General features: G+C 48.5%; 1 protein-coding gene across 1 annotated transcript in view; it reads right to left on the minus strand.

Annotated features, from left to right (window-relative positions):
- DNAAF8 (dynein axonemal assembly factor 8) overlaps nt 1–22,160 on the minus strand; it is a 96,016-nt gene that overhangs the window by 19,919 nt on the left and 53,937 nt on the right. Inside the window, exons 17-25 of the mRNA XM_061991926.1 lie at nt 19,609–19,715; nt 16,810–16,964; nt 15,338–15,482; nt 12,255–12,380; nt 10,619–10,813; nt 9,018–9,344; nt 7,350–7,412; nt 5,695–5,748; nt 2,914–3,083 (exon numbers count right to left, since the gene is read on the minus strand). Of these exons, the coding sequence (XP_061847910.1) occupies nt 2,914–3,083; nt 5,695–5,748; nt 7,350–7,412; nt 9,018–9,344; nt 10,619–10,813; nt 12,255–12,380; nt 15,338–15,482; nt 16,810–16,964; nt 19,609–19,715 (1,342 nt within the window). The remainder of the gene's footprint in view (nt 1–2,913; nt 3,084–5,694; nt 5,749–7,349; nt 7,413–9,017; nt 9,345–10,618; nt 10,814–12,254; nt 12,381–15,337; nt 15,483–16,809; nt 16,965–19,608; nt 19,716–22,160) is intronic.

Consider the following 22,160-nt stretch of genomic DNA (forward strand, 5'->3'; position numbering starts at 1 on the left):
GGAAGGAGATGCTGGGTAGGTCTTGCTGCCAATGAATAAAGCCCACATCTGCCACCAAACAATACATACACAAATCAAACTGGCACAACAAAGAGCAATGGGAGTGTTTTGGAGATGGATTTGGGATCAGGCTCCAGGTGAGCAGGAGATAAAAAGCCCTGGACAGAATCCCTAGAAGGGTCACACACGTTGGCTCCACGTTCTTCAACAAGAGATGCTAAATCTCAGGAAGCTGCCCCCATATTAAGAGCAGTGTTGTAAAATCAGCCCTGTGTTCCACTGCCCCCTCAACTGAGAAACACATCAGCAATGAACATCCCTCCAGGACAAGCACTTCCCAGCACATTCAGCTTCGAAATCCAGCTCTGTCCCACCTCAGCTGCCATTGTGACACTTGAAGCCAGAGTTTCAAACCAACCCAGTCCCTGAGGCTCTCTCAAAACCTACCTGCTCATCCTGGGAGCTGAGTCTTTTTAAGGCCTCATGACTGAAGGAATTTCAGCTGTGTTTTACAAATGAGCAGGAGCCCCTGTACAGCAGACAGCATTTCCCACCTCCACCCCCCTTGCCCAAGGCAGCCCATTATCTCTGCTCTCCCACTTGCAGACCTGCTTTTTCCCTCTCCTGAGAACAAAACCCCAACAGTCTGTAATTCTGAAACTCATTAGTCACCAGCTCTTCAAGGAAACCAACTCAGTGCTCAACAGCTGCTCTGGGCTGTAACAGAACTCCAGAAACAAGAGAAAATGGTCATGAGACAACCTCTCTTCAGATCTACCCCACACGTCTCTACATCACTGCCCAAGTTGGCCATTGGGATGTTTGAAGTGTTCTGTTTCAGATGATCACAAGCATTTTGTGCTCAGCTGTATGTTCTGAGCTGTGTAGGAGAGCACTTCCTCATCAGCTCCAACAGCCACTATATCCCTCTCACCAGTGGTCTGTGTGCTGTGATGCAGAAGGTGTGAGTTGCTCCCAGGGATGGGTGATGGTTATCTTACAGCACTGTCCTGGCACACTCCTGTCTTCTCCTGGAAGAGTCTGTGAGAGGGTGCTAGAAACTCTCCTGACTTAAACCATGGGCAACATTGATCACAAAGGCCTGTTTGCTGTAAAAGTTAACTGGTTACATGTCTTGGAATCATGGAATTGTTACAGCTGGAAAAGATCTTTAAGATCATTGAGTCCAATGTCCAACTCAACCAAACCATGTCCCTCAGCACCATGTGCTTTGAATGTCTGTAGGGACAGTGACCCCCCCAGCTCCCTGGGTAGCCTGTTCCAGTGCCTAACAACCCTTCCAGTGAAAAAGTTCTTCCCAGTGTCCAACCTAAACCTCCCCTGGTGCAACTTAAATCCATTTCCTCGTGTCCTGTCATTCCTTACTGGAGAGAGCAGATGGAGCCCCACCTCCAGCTCCCCTCCAGGTAGCCGTAGAGTCATCATGTCTCCTCTCAGCCTCCTGTTCTTGTAGGATAAGCATCCCCAGCTCTCAGCCACTCCTCGCAAGACCTGTTCTCCAGACCTTTCACCAGCTTTGTTGCCCATCTCTGGCCACACTCCAGCACCTCCATGTGCTCCTTATAGAGAGGGGCCCAGAGCTGGACACAGTATTTGAAGTGCAGCCTCACCAGTGCTGAGTACAAGGGGACAGTCCCTGCCCTGTTCCTGCTGCCACCCCAGTGCTGATCCCAGCCAGGCTGCCCTTTGCTTCTTGCCCCCCTGGGCACGCTGCTGGCTGCTGTTCAGCCCCTGGCACCAACCCCCCCAGGCCCTTTCCCCGGGCAGTTTCCAGCCCCTCTGCCCCAGCCTGGAGCTGCCTGGGCTTGGGGAGCCCCAAGGGCAGGCTCCAGCCCTTGCCCTTGTTCAACCTCATCCCATTGCCCTCAGCCCATGGCTCCAGCCTGGCCAGAGCCCTCTGCAGCTCCTTGCTGCCCTCAGACACATCCACACACCCACCCAGCTTGGTCTCATCCCCAAAGTGATTGAGGGTGCCCTGGATCCCCCCACCCAGACCATTGACACAGGTGTTAAACAGACCAGGCCCCAGCACTGAGCCCTGGGGATCACCCCTGGTGACTGGAAAGATGTCTTCATGAAAGCAACCAAATAGCAAGGGGTTTGTTTTGGTTTTGGAGGTATTTTAGGAAAAAGAAAATCAATGTAACTGCTCTGAAGTGCTCAGCTTTCAGGTTCTGGCTGCCACAGGATCTCTACACTCATCTCAGGTTATTGCAGGTTAGGGAAAAAAATGTGATGGAACAGAACAGGAACAGAAACCTGGTTTTAGCTAACAAAAAGCTGTAAGATCCCAAGATTAAGCAGCCTCTTGATTGTGTGGTAGACATTAGAAAGGACAGTAACTCGATTTTGTCTCTTTGCAGGTCGTTTTTACAGACTTGAACACATGCTCCTGGAAGAGAGATTCAGCTGCATCTGTAACACAGTGTAAGGTGACGGGGCTCCAGAGGTATCCATCCTCTGGCAGTGCAACCAGTGTGTCCCAGCTTCCAGGTTTAAACACGGGGAGGAAAAGCAGGCACACGTGCAGGGGCTGTGCTGTGCCCTACCTGGGGTGACCTTGGGGAAGAAGGAGAGGCCACTTCTGTGGCAGTTAAGGAGTGAGCACTGTAAATTAGCAACTAAAGAGATTCCTGGGAGGTCTGTGTCGCTCAAATCCTCCAAACTTTTAAGAGCAGGCAGGTGTGCTTCCTTGTGGCACTGGATGAAAGGAGCAGCCAGCACTCAGCTTGCTTTGAGCCTGATCCGGGCACAGAGCTGATTGTTCCCAACAGCTCAGAAATCCCGGATGGGAATTGCTGCTGTGTTGGGGAATGGATTGTTCTCCAGCAAACATCCTCCCCCCACTCTAAACCTAAGGGTAGGCACAGATTGGGCAGTTTCTTAACAAACCTGTTTCACCTGAGAAGAGAGCAGCCCTGAGGCAATGCCTGCTGCCAGGTTGACGTGCTTCATCCCAACCACCGTGAAGTTCTCCAGCTCTAGTTTTCGGAGGATCTTTGCAAGATTATGGCTCCAGGCACCAGGTTTGATCAGCAGCACCGTGCAAAGCATCTGGGCTCCTGTAACAAAGCACACCACTGAAACCTGAAGCCACTCCCCACACCAGAGGTGAAACACAGCCTGGACAGACATCTGTAGAACGGGAACAAAACAAGTCCATAAACCCCCCTGTGCACAGAGGGTTGACTTTGGGGGCTTTTTGGTTCTGTTTGTTTGTTTGGGTTTTTATTTTAACGTTTTGGTTTGTTTTGATTGATTTTCAGATTAAAACTGTATCTAAACTGTATCTCACCAGCCTGGGCTTGTGGAGGTTTGCTTCTGTTCCGAGTCCAAAACGTTTATAGAGCAGGTCTGCAGGATGACTCAGTCCTTTATATCATATATGAAGCCTTTAAGAGGGACAAAATATTCCCTTTTACCTTTTTTTCTGGGTGTGAACTGTTGTGCTTATGTGACACCATCCTTCAGACAGCTACAAAGTTCTTGTCCCTCACAGCTCATCTCTCAGTGTCTCGTGTCTCTCTGTTAGAGCTGTCTCAGAAAGACCCTAATGAGTATGACAGGTCTCAATGAAGTTATAAACCCACTGTGAATAGAATGGTGTTTACTAAAGTTGTAATTCTAGCAAAGCCTTTTGGCTTCTGCCAAAGCTCTCTGAGCAGAGCTGCCAGCCCGGTGCAGCACTCAGCCCGCCCTGGGGAACAGACCCGGCCACTTTTGCTGTCTGATGACACAAAATGTACCAAAATAGCAAAAAAACCCCACAACTTTAATTGTTAAATGACAGCACTTTCCAATTATTACTTTTGCTAATGTAAAGCACCTTATTTTTAGGAATGCAGGTGAGAGTTCATCCTAAGAACATCCCTCGAAGACTCACTGCCAACAGTCAGCCAGGACCCACCAAGTGCTGGTGCCACAGCACGTCAGCCAGCATGGAGCACGAGGGAACTGCTCCAACTGATCCACCAGCATCTGTCTGTGTACAGAAAGTGTCATTTTGTGCTTCCTGACCAGCCCACTACTGGTGACACAGATGTGGACATGGTGAAGCGTCGACAGCTCTGCTTGTCGTTGGGTGCACGTTGCAAACAGCAAGAAGCACGTTGCTGGGCACTGACAGGGAAATATGGCATCAGAAATAAAGAGCAAGACTACTCCCCCATCCCTGGAGAGGAGATTTAACCCTTGTTGTGCAGGGAAACCCTCTGTTGAAGATCTGCTGTTTTCTGCACATCCTTCCTGCACAGAAAGGTTTCAATGCCATAGCAACAGCCTGCTAGTGCAGAAGGAAGCTGCTTGGATGCGCTCAGCTGCTGCCATGCAGAGGGGCAACCTCGACTCCACGCTGTTACATAAGCGTTCATTGTCCTCAAGATGTTTTCCTCACCATCTGCTGTGTTTCTGGGCAAACACTCTCATTCTTGTGGTATGTGAATCACCAGAATCCCAGAGCAGTGCTGGCTGGAAAGGACCTCTAGAGCTGCTGCAGCCCCAGCCCCTGCTCCAGCAGCTTCCCCTGGCTCAGGGGCACAGGAACGTGTCCAGCTGGGGTTGGAAACCTCCTGAGCAGGAGCCTCCACACCCTCCCTGGGCAGCCTGGGCCAGGGCTCCCTCACCTCAGCACCAAACCAGTTTCTCCTTGTGTTCTGGTGGAACTGTTTGTGTCCCAGCTCATGTCCATCAACCCTTGTCCTGGCCCTGGGCACCCCATAACAAACACTGGCCCCATCCTGCTGACACCCATCCTTTAGGTACTTGTCAGTGCTGCTGAGGTGCCCCTGAGCTCAGGCTTCTCTTCTCCAGGCTGAACAGCCCCAGGGCTGCAGCCTTTCCTCCTCACACACATGTTCCATCCCCTCAGCACCTTGGTGTCCCTGCACTGGCCTCTCTGCAGCAGTTCCCTGTCTCTCTGCAGCTGGGGAGCCCAGAACTGGCCACAGGACTCCAGATGAGGCCTCAGCAGATGAGGCAGAGTAGACCTGCTGCCCACACTCTTCTTGATGCCCCCCAGATGCTGTTGGCCTTCTTGCCCATGAGGGCATATTGCTGCCTCATGGTTACACATTGCACTTCAGACACTTCAGGAGGGATATGTCATGTCATTTTGCCACCTTGTTTTGGCCAAGTGTTGAAACAGGTGGAACCCTTTGCCCTCTGGAGTTGGTGTTCTCTCTCCTTGGTGATTATAAGTGACAGCCATTAGAGAAAATGCCCCTGTCTGTCAATGGGACAGAGGCACCTGTTTGGCAGCTTTCAAACATCCCTGCTCTCCAGCTCCAGTTCAGGCTGTTAGTGGCTTTCCAGTCTTGCCCACGTTGTCTGGTCTTTGTTATGGTTTTCCTGCTCTGTGATATTTTTAGATCCCTTCTTCCCAGACAATCTCTTTTGCCAAATACCTGTTACATAGGTTTTGATTTCACAGTGTAACTGTGGGAAATGGTGTTTATTTGACACACTATTTATATGCAGTGCTTCAGAGATGCTTATGGCTTAAAATAAGTGTAAACTTAAGAGAAGCAAATACCAGATTTGCTGGCATGCTTAGAAAACAGAGTGTAGATCACTGACTGGGCTCAGGCCTAAGGAGAAAGTCTGGCTGGAACATCTCGAGGAGGGAATTGCACAAAGTCCTTAAATCACCTTTTTTTCCATTTGCTCTTCTCTTACCTGCTTGCAAGTAGGTAAACAGTGATTCTGCATGGCATCTCTGCTGCTCTCCCCCTAAAGAGGCAAAGCAGGGAGGTTTGAGTAAGCACTGAGAGCATTCTGGGACATTAATCTCTAAATAATACATCTACATACATCATCTCTACCTAATGCAGCCCACATTGCTCTGACACAACTGGGGCAGACAGGGCTTGATTTCAGGCTTTCAGATGTACTGGGCCAAGCTGGGATGTGATGTACTCACTCACTCCTTCCCCAGGAAGCCCAATAACACACGCTGGAAAGGACTGCAAGTCCTAAACCATGTTGACTCTTGGTTACCTCTCCTGTGCATTTCAGGCAGTGGCTAAGGGTGGCATTAAGCTACCTTTGTGCTCTCAACATTTCACAGTCAAGTTAGAAGCTGCTTGGTTTCTACTGTAAGTCCCAGAAGCTCAAGTGTTTATTTTCACGTCCTCTCTTGTGCCCTTGGAAGCGAAGAAGGGCAGTGTACTCTGACCACACATCTACTGAGCCCACAGCTGTTGCTCAGTCCTGTCCTCTGCCCTGCTGATAAAACCTCACTGAAGTTCCCCAAGCAGCCAGGAATGGTTGCTTCAGTGGCTTTCACAAGAGCAGAGCAGTATGAAAGGAGCCCAGTGAGTCAGAACTTCTGACAAAAGCCTCTATAAAATGTTTCCTTCAGCCTAACATCAAACCTGCAGTGACCTGCAGAGAGGAGGAGAACTGGAGGTACTTCAAGGCACACGTGAGCTGAGAAGTTATCTAGGACTGGGACAGAATGAGGAGAAGCCTGCATCAGATTGAGAGAGGATTTCCTTTTCCAGTGACTGGCAGGTTCAGCTACTGGGACATGAAAGACAGAGAAGAGAAAAAGAAAGTCTCTTCATCCAAAAAAAATTACCATCCTTTTGTACTTATTACTGCATGAAACCCAGATATTTCTATTTCCCAGGGCAGTGCATCTTAAAGGTGTCTAGCCAAAGTGTTCTATTCTTTTAATGAGAATGGACTTCTTTCTCTTTCCACATGTCTGTCTCTTATTTTGCTGGAATAGTAAGAGTACACATGGAAGGTGGAACCAGCTCTGAGCCCCTTGGCTCAACCTTTCAGCTCTCATCCTCACAGTACCAGCTTTTGTTCTTTACTACTGGAGTTATTTGAGAGGACTTCTAGGATCTGTCAGTTCTGTGGTGACTTGGCTGGCACTACTGAAAATGATAGAGCCCCTGTGTGAGACTTAGGAAATGAGATCTGTATCTGAAAACGGCTACTGAAGAGCTGGCATTAATTACTCCTTAGCCTATATTCCGCACCAGCCCTAGATGGGTCACCCAGGCATGCACAGAACCCAGCAGAAGAGTGATCTGGCAGTACTACCACCTTGCTCCAGTACCAAGTGAACCCAGCTGGCCTTTTCTTTGCCAGTGCCTGGGATTACAATGTCTAACTGAAGCTTTGCTAATCTCATTTCAGTTGTGACCTGATCTAGGTGAGCCTGCTTCAGCAGGGGGTTGGACTAGATGAGGTCTCTTCCAACCCTACCATTCCATGCCTGACAAAAGACACAGAGTTGTAGTTTTCTTCCATCTGTTCTAGGAGTATAAAATCACTTGTTTGATTGAAGAGGTGACTGTGCATATTTCTGGCCTTACCCTCAGCCCGGGGCCTCTTGCCAGCTGGTGGCAGGTATCTCATAGCAGGCCGCTGTTCTGCATCTGTGAAAGCAAGGAGATGCATGTCTCTGGTTTCACTGCTGGGGGAACCTTCCCTGTTTGGGAGGGTGGGGAGTGACAAAGGTGATTTTATTAGGAGGTGAAATGGCAAGATGATCCACCAGCTGGGAAATACTGCAGAGCTGTTGTCTAGGACAAGGGCCCCTCCATTCCTCCCAGCATAACAAGAACAGAAGGAAAAAATGCAATGACCTTACAAAAGAGAGAGTGCAGGATGCTGAAGTAATGCTTCAGTTATGCTCCTTTGTTCCTGACAGTGGCTTTCATGGGAAAGGCTGGGACTGCAATTGCAGCCTTCCTCAATAAACTGATCTCACAGTTCTGCCTTCCTCTTATTTTGCCTTTTGCTCTCAAGAGAACTTTAATGAAGGGCAGCAATGCACAAATTCTTATAGATTTACACACTAATTTGGGATGTGTGATGCCTTCTTTTTTCAAGGCCTTCTCTTCTTGCTCTCCAACCTGACATAAAACACCCCTGTCGTTCAGTCCAATCATTCTGTGAGACTAAAGTCTCTTTTTTTCCTGACACCATCACATCTTCTTTCTGTTCAGTAAAGCCAATCTGTAACTCTGCACCACACAAAGCATCGTGTGCTTGACACCAGCATCTTGGCTTGTGCTGACAACAAAGGACCTTTTGTGGGGAAGACCCCACAAAAGACAGGGGAAGAGCCAGAGATCACAAAGCACGTATGCACTCGTGGAACTGCACCGCCCCTCCTCAGCTGCCACACGGCCTTAGCACAACCTTGATTTATGTCTGTGTCTGAATAATCAGAACCAATTGGGCTCAGAACTGTCTCTCTTTAGGTGTGAGGAGCCAGGCTTCCTCAGGAACAGAGCTGATATGCCAACATATTTCACATGAGAAGAAAACAGTGGGAGCTCATACTCTGCTCCTCCAAAGCATCCAACATCAATCAGGCCATAGTCTGCACAATGATTTAAAGAGGTGTGGCTATACATTTCTTGCTACAAGCAGAAAGCAGCAGGTTTACTATGCTGAAGGATCAATGCTTGCATAAATCACTCAAGCCTGAGAAGCTCTTGACAACAAAGGTCTCCAGATTCTTCATTCTGTTCAAAGATGAAAAGAAACTCTCGATGCATCTGCTTGCTTCAGCCCTTTGGTGGGACTGGCAGCACCTTTGTCCCCCTGAGTACAGGGGCAAGGTCAGGGTATCTAGCCTCAAGAAGTCAGGCACTGTTAGGTGCCCACATGTAAGTGGGATAAATCTTGGCCTCCTCCTCCCAGTTTCTGTTACATGCTGAGACAAAATGCACAGTATTGTTTACTGATCCTGCCAACTACTGCAGTAGCTGTGTAGTATTTATGGAGTAACTTGAGATCTTTGGAAAGGGCACCAGAGCCACATTAATTCATAGGCCAACTTGTAGATAACCTCAGCTGGCTCCTCCTGATTTAATATCCTTCACCATTCTGTATCCAAGCACCAAATGGAACCTCAAGTGAGAAGGTTTTTCTGTGAGGAGAAACCCCCGTAGTGAGGGATTCCTTTGCCTAAGCTCAAGGAACTCCCCAACACCTTATAGCACGTTACAAACAGCAAAACCACGTCTTACCAGTCACAAAATCCATCTCTGTGAAGAAGTGGATGGCTTGTCTGAATGTCACCTCTGGGGTCAAGGCCATGACTGCCTGTGGAAGGCTGCCAGCTTTGCTTAGCTCCTCCCTGCACTGTGTAAACCTCTTCAGTTCATCTGCGAGAGCCTGGAAGGCGTTGGGCCGCCGCAGCGCACACACCAGCGCTGGCTCTGACATCAGCACCTCCAGGCTTCTTCGCCAGGAAACATCTCCAACCTCAAAGGGAGTCACTTCTCTGGCCTGACACCGAGTGAGATGGGGCAACCACTTGAGACCCAGGAGCTCAAACCCCAATCTGGGTCCATCTGCAAGTGAAGAGAGATCTGCTCAGTCAGTTTCACGGGAGCCGTGTTTTCCCTTGGAGACAAGTCTAAGCTCACATTGATCTTGTTTTTACTAGGCAAGGAGTTCCAAAACTGCTTTGACTTCACCCCCTGTTGCATCCAAAATGGACTGTAATGCAGACACAAAAATATACTGGGAAAAGCCACAGGACACCAGTGCTAGGAGATGACGTTACTGTGCAAGCAAAGACGTGGCCTATGTGGGCAATCAGCAGGGAGCCACAGAGCAGGAGTGCCACGATTTGATTAGAGAACACTCTAATGAATGGATGGAGAATGGAGAGGAGCTGAAAGGAAACACTGAGAATACACTGATAACAATGTGCTTTGACACAGCATAATCCATAATTATAGATCCTTTACAACCTCTCCTCTCTCATTTTGAGCTGTATTCATTGCAGTGACAAGCCACAGCTTAATGCTGACTTGTCTCTGAAGCACATTAAGTGTTGCTGTGTTTGTAAGGGCCTTGCTTCCAGTGCAGTGAGACATTTAGGGGCTCAACCCACCAGTGTGTGTTGCTGGAAGCTTCTGTCAGCTATCATCTCCTTCTCACCTACCCTGATACAGAACTTACTCCACCATACTGTTTCAGGAGAGTAGGATACAACACAGCAGGAGATGAGGTGCCAGACTTCTGCCCTTTGTTAGTGCCCTTCCTGTATTATTGCACTTGGGTGCAATCTGTGTCGTGAAATTCTGTATAATCATCATCCTGCTGAGCACTTGACAGCACTCTTCATGCCTTTGTAAGCATGTAACACAGGAGACAGTGTTGATATTCCTCCTGTGTGTGTGTGAGGAAAGGAAGCATGAAGTGATGAAGTGTCTTGCTTCTGATGCCAAAGGATGTCAGTGGCCAGAACAGCCTGTGCCTTCTGAGTTCCTGCTGCTGTGCCCCACTTGCACAGCTGTGTTACCTCACGGTGCTTAGGGAGAGACATAATGCTCTGCATACAGAAAACACACAAGCCAATCACATCATTGAACTCATTTGACACTCTCTGGACAAAAATTAAGCACCCCTGAGCTGTTTGCAGCTTTGTGGCTTTGCCCATGGCTAATTAACCACGATAATTCTTCAGTTCTTTAGGCAGGGAAACAAACAAACCTGTCCTCCTTCCTCGGGCCCCTTTCACCACATTTCTCACAGTGTTCCTGCTGTGATAAAAACACCTAGACAGGACAAACCTTCCTGACCAGTTTCTACAGGCCTCTCCAAGAGCTGGGATCACCTGCACTCCAGGGTTGGTTACCGTGCTCAGGAAGAAGGATCTGGTGCAGGAGCTGTCCTGCACTCCTCAGAGCATCCATTCCAACCACCGTCAGCAGCACCACTTGCTCCATTTCAGGATCACAGGCGTATGTCCGATTGCAGGAAAGATCCAGAGGGATGTTACGAGGGTCTGGCACTGCACTGAGGTTTCCTCCTGCCCAGGGAGATCATCAGAACACAAGTAGGCATCCCACAGAAACAAATCTCAAGTGTTTTCCTGGCATGAGGGAACTGACTAATTCCCAGTGTCTCTGATGCTGCCCCTCCTGCTGCAGAAGGGATCATGCACTGGCGGCAAGATCACAGCCAACTCCTGCTAATCACTCACACTCCTTCACTGCAATTGCTTTTTGCCACGAGAAGAAAAGATATTTAACCAACATTTTGGGGTCCTTATTCACAGCATTAAGCAGAGCTGACAGATCTACACCAAAACGATTCAGGCGTCACTTTCAGGTTGGTGACCAGGGACTGACTTCACTTGGTATGTGTTTTGCTTCCTAGGTGATGAGAGGGCATACAAGTGAGGGCTGAACTGAGGACTGTTCTATCACCAATCATCGATCCTGGTGGGAGCAGGAGAGCCTGCAGAATCCCCTGCCCATCAGAAATCTGGGTTTGATGCCACACTGCTTCACACTACACCATTGCTTAAGCAATTGTACAGATTAACATCTATTTCCTTGGTTATTTGTCCTTCTTAACATTTCACAGAGCTAGGGAATGGTGAATGACATGCATGTGATTGTTAGTGTTCCTTCTGAGCCAGTGTGACCCTGGTTTTGGAGAGCAACATATACTTAGAATCAGAGAATGGTGGGGTTGGAAGGGACCTTTAGAGACCATCCAGTCCAACCCCCTGCAGAAGCAGGTTCCCTGGTATCCAAAAGCTAAAAGAATTGATTCCATTACATAAAAAATGAACACAGAGGAAAACACATAAGTGAAACAACCACCAGATCACCATGACCTCCAAGGGTATGGAACTACTAGGCTGAGGACTCTCCTGCTTGTCTGAGTCATAGATTTACAACAGAAAACACATTTCAAGTCCTACCAGTTTCTCAGCTTTGAATGAATGAGTTGCTGAAGGGAATTCAACTGTATCAATTGAAATTAAGAACATCTGAGTAAAGTGAAATGAAAAAGTGCCTTCTCTGCACCTACTACAGCTGCCAGCATCTCTCACTTCAGCAGATTCCAGTTTTCCATGCCCAAACACCAAGTTCTCTCACTTTGATATCTGGATTTCTCTTGAAACTACAGCAATAAATATGTGTTGATTGGATATTAATCTTTGCATTACAGCAGGTTTAAGGTTTAATTGGCTGTTACTGTGTCCCATTTAAATCATTTCCTTTTTCACATGTCTTTCATTTACCTCAAAAAGGTGTTTCCATGTCATTGTCCCATTGATTCCTCCATTTACAACACAAGACACCCAAGGAGAGTTACTCTGCTTGACTAGCAGAACACTGAATGAGTTATCACAGACAACAAGCATATTCCCAATGTTCTTACTTAGGAAAAGCCCCCAGTAAGGCTGTCAGACCTTCCAAAAGCCAGCAAGGGCCTCTCCCACAGTCCTGACCTACCGAGTGTGTGCAGCGAGGCCTCGGTGTAAGGAGCCACGTGGAAGCAGGTCGAGGGCTCCAGCCCAGCACGTGGGCTGCCCTGGCCCTTGCTGAGGAGGCCCAGCTTTGCCAACTCATTCACCAGTCCTGTGCACAGAATGAAAGGAAATGTGAGGCATGCTGAGCTCTGTGATGCAGTGTGACATGGAACTAACTCTTCTGATCAGACGTTTGGCTTCGTCTGAGCATGGTTCTGTTCCGGACACACGAACGTGGGTCATGCTCAGCTTACTGAGAGAGGTTAATGCAGCTGCATCATCCCCTCTCCCTCAAATCACATTCACCTACAGGGAGACATCCAGCTGTTGGAAACTGAGGCCTGGCCACAGCTTTTATGGAGACATCTCTGCTTTGTGCCAGCACCCTGGTTGTTTCTGTTACCTTCTAACTCCTGCTGTGAAGTGCAGAACAAATGCACAGAGGATGCTACAGCTCCTGAGTCGCTGTGCTTGGGTGCAGGCCCCCAAGGTGTCCTGTCCCTGCAGGTGCAGGGCTGATGTCCTGCATCCTACACAGCACCATGTGGCCACAGAAGCCTTGCTGGGAGTACAGACCTGAACAGAAATCTTCTGTTCTGCTCACATAACCCCCAGTCTGGAAAATATCTGACTCTGTGACACCTTCACAGACACCAAGTGCTTGAGACTAGCAATGTGTGACTTGAATTTTCCCTCCTTTCCTGGGCTATGCACAGGCAGTGCATTAAGGTACTGGCACACAACACACTTTCACAGCAATTAGTTCAGCCTTCTGTAAGAATACTTCAAGACCCCAGTTTGAAAGGCTTGTTGAAGTTCTTTCACATACATTTGATTCTAGCATTCCAGCCTGTCATAAATGTACTGTAGTGTAGCATGGGAAATGGATGATTAGTGCTAGAGGCTGATGGCAAACCTCAGATGTCAAACGTAGCACTGACAAGAGCTTTGAGCTTGTGCCACTGACAATCATCTACCTGCTTTTCAACATTCAGGTGGCATGAGGAACCAAACATTACCTGCTCTAGATTTAAACCCAATGCATGGCAAAAAGCCAAGCTTGGACAAAAATGTGTGGTGCCTGATCCTCAAGACAGAGATTCATTACCCAAGTTACCTAACTATCTGCTCTGTTTCAGGGATGACTGCTGCATTTGCCCTTGCTTTGAAAACTCAGCAGTGCTCAAGGCCTTGAAGGGGTAACTGCTTTTCAGGGGTACTGATTACAAATGCAAAGCTTGTTAGTATGGTATTTACCCTACTCAAGTCCTCCACTGCCCAGAGGACAAACTGCCTCAAGTTTATGTGGCAAGAATGACAGTTTCCCCTCTCCAGGGCCTCAGATGATGGAACAAGGTACCTCTCTGGATCAGTCCTGAACCAACCACCCAACACATGAAAAGAGGCATTTGCAAAATCTGTCTGCAAAGGAAACAACCCTGAGTTCTCCACAAAGAGAGAAAACACCTTACCTTTCCAGAACATCCTCTGTTTCAGTGCCCACCTACATGCCTCTAGTGGCAATTTCCCCATGCAAAACATGCACACTGTAAATATCATCTGTGAGAGGAGCAGCAGGAGCTGTACTGCTCTAAATGAGCAACTTTCCTTGGGTCTACAGGCAGCAGGTGACACAGTGCTGTAATTAGTCTGCCATGATTAATCCACATGTAATCCACATGTAATTAGTCTGCCATGATTAATCCACATGTAATCCACATGTAATTAGTCTGCCATGATTAATCCACTGTGGCTGGATGTGTTTTCAGAACATTCTGTGAAAGTCTTGAGAGCAATAGCAGAGACCTTTCTCAGTTGTCATTTCTTTCCCCCCAAACCTCTAAATGTTCCTCTGTGTTGTGGCTGGATGAAAGGCAGCCATCAGGCAGTGGATGAATGTCTCCATCATGAGTTATTTGTGATGGTGTTAATAAAGGGGTCAACAGCTGTGATTCTCTTCTCTCAATGGTGCTGTCAGGAGGAGAGTTTGCAGGAAGGGGCTCTCCAGCTGCAGGAACCATGCCCACTGGAAGAAGCAGGCAGGGAAGGTTCTTTGTTCCCTACTGCTCACTGCTGTTGCCTGTGATCTCCCCAACTCGAGACCAAGGTCAGTTCACCCTTAAGAAAATCAAATAACGCTTTCCCTGAACCAGAGCTTCAGAACAGTTTAACTCAAGGAAGAACATTTGGGTCAGCAACTTGTCTGGCTTTTGGCAGTCCCTACATATGAGTTCAGACACTTGGAAGCCACAAGTATGCAGAGAAGTCAGGGCTGAGGCTGATGGGATCAGGTGCTGTCCTACATGGCACACACAATTTTTGTTACCCTGCCTCTCCATGCAATAAGAACACCTAAGGGGAGGGTACTGAGATGCAGCCAGGCCTCTTACAGAGGTGTACAGTGGGAAGCCCAGAGACACAGCTCACAGATTGAAACGGAGGAGGTTAAAACTTGACATGAGGGAAACATAGTTCCCTGTAAGGATGGTTGAGCACTGCAACAAAGGCCCAGAGAGGTGGAGGAAGCTTCATCCTTGCAGATTTTTCAAGATCTGTCTGGAAAATGCCCTAAACATTTGATATGAATTCACTGCTGATGCTGTACTGAGCAGGACATTGGGTGAGAGACCTTCTGATGTTCCTTCCAACATGAATTCTAGCATGATAAACATGGGCCCAGGCTGCCCAGGGAGCTGGGGGAGTGCCCAGCCCTGCAGGGATCCCAAAGGCACAGAGCTGAGGTGCTGAGGGCTCTGGGTCAGTGCGGGGCTGGGCAGGGTGAGGGGAGGGCTGGGACTGCAGCAGCTTCAACCAAAATGATTCTGTGATTCCAAGTTCGAAAGGGCTCCAGTGCTAAAGACCAAACAACTGACAGATCCATCTGCCCTGTTGGATGTGCAGAAGTGATTTACACATTGGTGTGGAAATACAGCCAAACTATCAGACCCTGCTATTCACAAGCATTCCCTGCAGTGTAGTGGCTGTGGTTGGACCCTTAATGTTTACCTCACATGTGCTGAGATGCAAACCCTCTTTTGCAAGGCTGCTGAGCAGTGAAAGCATTACCTGTCACCAATGCAGGAACGTGATGACTAGCATTCTCCTTCCTCAGCAGCAAAATGAGACAGTGCACACGTGGTTCAGCAGAGAGCTCTCCTCCTGCAGAACTATCAGCTGAACTTGAACTCTCACTAGGGCAAAATACAGCAACCTGAAATAAGGAGGGCCAGGTTAGACAAATGAATCCAGGTGTAACCACTCCAGCAAACAGTTAAGTTACAATGGCATAATGAGATACAGCTCACCAGCTGAGCCATAGTATGTGTTCATGCCTCATCATCTTGTAAGACAGAGGAACTTAATTTAAATCTCAGGGAAGAGACTTAACATAAAGATGTTCTGCCCTGAAACTGGGCTGGAATAAAGCCACAACAGTTATAACTCAGCTAATGTGTGGTGCCATCCTACACCACTCGTGCCAAAATGATCTTGAGTCCCAAATGAAAGGGGGGTTTTTCAGAAACATTCAGCTCTGAACAGCACACTGGAGCAAGAGCTGCTCCTGTGAACCTCTTCAATGGCCATTTGGCTGTGTGGGCTCTGTGGGCTGTAGTAATATATACATAAGTCATGTTTATTCTACAAAATATCATGGGCAGCAGAAGTGTTATTCCTCAGGCTTGAGCACAGAACAAGCAGAAATAAAAGGGGCTTTGCACACAGTTTAATACACAAAATGGTGCATTCCCTGATTGACACAGCAAACCACCCCAGGGATGGTCATTTAAAGTAAGGAGTCTGCTCCTTCCTAAGAGAAAGTGTCATTGGGCTCCTGGGTGATTCATCATGGAAGGGGTGCAGAACTGAACTTCTTGCATATGAAAGAAACCTTGCACTTCTGATGATTGCTGTTTCCTTAGACTGACTTGTCAAAATGCCAACTGCATTCTAACTCAAATCAATCACCATGTGAGACAGACCTCCAGAGAAAAAGAACAACAACGAAAAGCTGTTGGTTTTGACAATAGGAAAGCTCTTTTTGCAACCCATCTGGAATGCAGCAAACCAGGGGACTTCATGCTGAAAGGCCATCAGCAGTCCCAGAGGGACTGCAAAGTCCACCCTCAGCTGCCAGTCTGTTGGATGAGGCTGTTCTGGATACAGGGCTGCAGAGCCAAGATGGTTATTTTTGTTCATGGGGCTACTGCCTGCTCCTGCTTATTTTGAGATCAATGGTGAAATTCATGTTTGCCTCAGTAGGAGGGAGCCTGATTATGAATTTACACTTGTGTTCTCAGCTACAGGCTGAGGCCTGGTGGGATTTTCCTAATAAAGAAAATGCCCTGAAAGCAACCAGAGTTGCAGTGACAGGAACAGAGAGAACAAGAGTGCTGGCTAACTAGGAAACACGGAATGAGTGACCTTGAACACTTACTAGAAGAGTGTTGGCTCACATATCTATGAGGTTGCAGCACAATTAGTTTCAGAACAACTGGTAAACCAAGGCACAGAGCTGAGCTGGGTGCTCTGGGCAGTACCTGGCTTGCTGTCATGCTCAGCACAAGAGCTTGCTTGGGTGAAAGCTGCAGCTGTCTGATTCCTTGCAGAATGAACCCCCGACGAGTACAGACTGATATCACATCACCATATGCACGAGGAGATACCACAGGTGACACCATCAAAATAACATCCCCTAGATCAAAAAGAAGGGAAGAAAAACAGCATGTTTTTTCCTCAAAAGATATAGTATCAATGCATCATCTTGAGCAGCTAGTTCCAACTTGAGGCACATCCCAAATACTGACACTGTATTTGATGGTTTATTTCTTCTCTGCAGCTCAGAACTGCTATCAGAGGCCCCTCTAGGGTGGAAAAGCTTAGGGCATCATCAGTAGAATCACAGGACCCTTGGGGTTGTTAAAGCCCTGGAAGCTGCTGCAGTCCCAGCCCTGCCCTCACCCTGCCCAGCCCAGCACTGACCCACAGCCCTCAGCACCTCAGCCCCAGGGCTTTGGGATCCCTCCAGGGCTGGGCACTGCCCCAGCTCCCTGGGCAGCCTGGCACAGGGGCTGACACCCCTCTCAGGGACACAGTTCTGCCTCAGCTCCAGCCTCAGCCTCCCCTGGGGCAGCTGCAGCCCATTGCCTCTTGTCCTGTCATTGCTGCCTGGGGAGCAGAGCCCGACCCCCAGCTCCCTGCAGCCTCCTGGCAGGGAGTGTCAGAGAGTGCTGCTGGCTGCCCTCAGCCTCCTCTTCTCCAGGCTCAGCACCCCCATTCCCTCAGCCCCTCCCCAGCACCCTTGTTCTTGATCACACACTCTTCCAGCTGTGTCCATCCCATCAGTCCTAAGGGAGGAAGAGACTTGCTGAGGGTGACAGTGCAAGTCCATTGACTTGGTTGAGCACAGCAGCCACAACCCAGCTCCAGAGAAACCCCACACTTGGTTGGGAAGTGGGATGCCAACATGGTTCACTGCCCAGCCTGTAGCCACCACTCCAAGTGACAGACCTGTGCTTCACACTAACGTGGGCAACATCAGTTGCCCAAAACCCAGTTTTTCCAAGGAATAGCTTGAGGCTTCTATCAAGAAGTCACAAAATAATACGTGTGATAACTTTGTGATATGGGGATCTGTCTCCCTGCAAGAATCTGCCCAAGGCTCAGCCTGGTCAGCAACAAAACAAGGGGAAGTTTGTGTTTATCACTAAGGGTGGGACAGACAGAGTGTTTCTTTGGCTTTATGGCTTTAATTTTGCAGGCTGAGCCAGACTGACGTTAGTGCCACGCTGCCACAATTGGGGGCTGCAGGTGGTGAGGTTTTGGTTCCTCTCTAGTTGATAACACTTTAAAAAAAGCCCACCTTTTTCACATACACACATCCCAAACCAACAACAACATCTACTAGGGTCACTAAACCTCTGATTACTGAGAAGGGGCAGATACACCAGCTGGGAGCTGCAGTATATTTGTTCTGCATGCTCTGCATGTCTTCCTGTCTCCAAGACAAGCTGCTGGTGACCTGAGGAGAGGAGTCAGTGAATGTTTCCTTTCCTTAAAACCCCATAGGCTGTCTGCTCCCAGACCAGATTCTCAGTTTCCCTTCTGACAGAGTTATCTATCTGAGGAGCAAAGCCTGAAAGTGACTTCCTGAGCCCAAATACAGATGGAACGTGGTGTAGTGTAACCGAGCAGCCCACATCAAATGTGAATCATTAATGTCCATAAAAGGAAGGGGAGGCAGAAAATGTGACTCATTCCATCAGCAGCAACCAGCTGCCATCAATACCAACCCCAAATAACAGAGCCAATGGCTGGCTGCCAAGCTACCTGAGTTAACATGCCTTGATATGCAAGAGTGTATCTCAAAGATGAGACTGGGTTTTCTTCTCCTTCCCCCCTTCTCCATTTCCCTCTGTTACCCTCCCTGTCACTTTCTGCTCCTTTCATCTTTTTGGCTTATGTTTTCTTTATTTTCTCTCCTTCTCTCCTGTGCCTTCTTTCCATGTCAGCACAATCCTGCTTTCCTTCTGCCATCTTCTCCCCAGCAGCTGCTGAGCTTCCACACCCCTCAGGTTTATTTTTCCTGTGACACTGTCTTCAGCTGTGGGACTAGAAACTGGACAGCAATGCTTTAATGGCATTGTCTAGTAGCCACTTGTGCCTGAGATCTGCTGTGCCAGCCCCACTACAGATGACTGCCAGCACACTGGCCTTCTAGAGCAGACACCCCAGCTCTGAGGCCTGCATGCTTTGGCAGGTTTTCCTTCAGCACCCAGCTTGCTGCTAGCTAGGTATGAAACCAGAAGCTGGACGACTGCCCTACAAAGGGAGTGATCCTACTGGTGATAGCCACCCAGTGTGACTCATCAAGTGCTTTCCTTTCTGACCCTGTGGTCAGTCTTGCCCTGGATGATGTCTTCACCATTTCATACTCGTGATGATTACAATCAACTCTTCACCAGTACAGGCAGATGATCTCTAGTCAGATAAACAAGCAGCTAGGACACTGCTAAGCCTTCATGTGACTGCTTCTTTGATGCACAGGCCTCTGTGTGCAGAGATTTCCTCTCGAGGGGTGTTTTGGGTTTTTTTAGTTCTTTTTTTACCCTTGAGAGAAATGTAAGCCTACAGGACTCTAGCAGCTACTTCCATGAGGAGGATGAGGTGATAACACTGCTCTGGCACTTCATTTTAGGCGTGTTGCACTAGAAATGCATCCCTAGCTTTAGAGCTGGCCAGGTCACAGCACTGAGCAATCCAGGGAGGCAGAATTTCCTGAAACAGGTGGGCTGAAGTGATACTGGCAGTGAAGCAGAACCATCAACCCTAACACTGACCTTTGGTAGTTGAGACAAGCATTGCTGGAGGCTGAGGCAGCACCAGGCCCTGGACATCAACCTGCTCTTCCTTTGCTTCTGCCTCAGCTGAGGAAGGACTCTGAGAGCTACAGAAAAACAATAAACATTAAAAGCTCTTATGCCAGGTTCTGACTCAAATCTAATTCCTACAGCAAACCCAGGGCCACAGAAGCCTCTCTGGCAAAACTGCTTTACTGGAAAAGCCATTTCAATCCCTTGTCTGTGATACGAGCTGCATCAAGGTCTCTCATCTTTTTATACCACTCCCCCCGAGGCTCTCTCTGTGTTCAACTAAAAGCAGCTAATGCAAAGTAGCCAGCTCGACAAAGAAACCTGGGAATCAGGAAATAGAGCAGGCTGCATGAGCAGAGCTTCTCCTACCCACAGACACATCATGGTTGCTATTCACTTTGGGGTTTTTAGCCTGAGTTTTAACCAGATTTAAAGGTTCATGTCAGCAACAAGCACAACCAGTGAAACCTCTACAACATTCCTGGACACCCAGAAGAACCAAATCACATCATGGTGAACATGAGGTGTGGTTCTGCAAGCCAGGGACCGACAGCAACACAACCTGCAGCCTGTGAAACAGTTTGGCTGAGTCTGTGAAGCTCAGGCTGCTCAGGCAAAGCTGCCTTCCTCATCCCTTGCTACCACTGAGCTGGCTGGAATACATCCTGCCTGCTGCCTCCCAGGAGACCACAGCATTTGCAAGTATAATCTGAAAACTGCAATCTGAGTTGCAGTTTGTATTCTTGTCTCCCAATGGACCAAATTACCAGCATTAGGAGACAGACAAGTGCATTATTTAGAATGTGGTGCTGCTATGGACTGGCTAAGTTACACCAGAGGAGCAGAATTCATCACCTTTGTAAAGAGGAAGAAAGCATTCTTGAGGAAAAGGAACAAATAAAGAGAGTGAAGCTTTGACAAAGTGGTTTTTTCCAAACCTTTACAGTAAAAATGATGAGGGTCACTATTCATGGTCAAGCAGAACTCTGACACACAGTCCCTCCATGAGCAGCAGGTTAATTCTCTGTGGGGGCACCTTGCTACTGCAGAATGCACCCACAGGGCTGCAGATCACCTCACCTCCAGCCTGCTGCCACTGCCACACGGTGCCACACTGCATCCAGTACCCAGCACCAGAAGGGACCTTTAAAAACCTGGAGGTGCAGGCCTTTGTCTGAGCATTCTGCAGGGGAGCTTCACCACAGCATCATTTCTTCAGTTCAGTGTTATTCAAGGGAGATGCTGAGGGGCTGCAAAGGGCAGGGCAGAGGCTGGTATCCCACAGGCCTGGGCCACAAACACGACAGCAGGGAGAGGAGAAATGCAGTTTGATGTTGTCCTGGGTGGTGCAAATTCCCTAAACCAGTCCTAAAATCTTTTGATAACAAGTGTTTCAAGGCACAGATCCACCTACACTTGGAACAATCAGAGAGTTGTCTTTCAGAAGCCAAAAAAAGACAAGTGCCTCTTGTCCTCCCTCTACAGGCCAGCCTGCTCTGGTCCTTCAGAGGAAGGGGACCTGGGAGCACTGCAGAGCCCTTCCTTTAATCACACAGGATTAAATGTGCTTCCTGGGTCCTTAGGTTTGAGTCTCTGTCCGGGAAGTCCTCAGGAATGAAGTGACTGTTCTGTGCTGTAGGAAGTTCCCATCTTATCAAAGAAACGCTGCAGAAAGTTTTGGGAAGGAGTGCTGGGAAGGGGTGCAAGGGAGACCATGCTAGTGATCCAGCCTTCCCTCTGCCCAGTGGCTGACTTCCAGAGAGCTGCTGAAGCATTTCTCCCTGCCCCCTGGCCCTTTCCCTCACACACTTGTGCTGAATAAGGCCAAGAGCAGGAGTTCTGTCAGCCTGACATCAGTGTTATCAACCAAGCAACTTTAAAATTAAAAAACACCAGGCAAATCCATTTCTGTCCAAGATGGTGTAAGTGAGCCTTTGGGAGCTGTAGCCCTCCTCCCTGTAGCACTACACAGCAGAGCACAGACAGCTGAGGTTGCACAATGGATTAACAAATGCTTAAAAGCCCAGTTCCTCCTGCAGCCACACACAGAGGGTGAGAGCAAGACTCCAGACTCCTGAACCTCACTTCTTCCCAGCACTTTTTACCCCTCTATTGCTATGCCATCAGCTCCTAAATTGCATTTCTTGTGCTGTTTGCTGAAGTTTATGTGTCACCCCTTATTTTCAAATCTCTCTGTCATAATCCTGCAGAGAACCTTCTTCACCTGAATCCTCTTATCTCTAACCAGCTGATAGGAAAGGGACACAGGGCAAAGCTAAACCAGGCTTTCCAGCAAAGGGTCACTCGGTGGCACATACTTGCAGCTTTTCTCCAGCACCAGGAACCACTGGAAGAGGGCTCAAACCAGTCTGCTCAGCTGTATAGGGGACAGAGGGCACAAGAGCAGGTGCTGCAGGCATAGGAATGACATGTCTGGCTACCAAGGAACAGGAATGGCAGGTCTGGCTACCAGGGAACATATGAAGGGAAGCAACTGCAAGAGCCCCACACCAGACACC

This window comes from Colius striatus, chromosome 3 (assembly GCF_028858725.1).
Source record: "Colius striatus isolate bColStr4 chromosome 3, bColStr4.1.hap1, whole genome shotgun sequence".
Classification (NCBI taxonomy): Eukaryota; Metazoa; Chordata; class Aves; order Coliiformes; family Coliidae; genus Colius; species Colius striatus.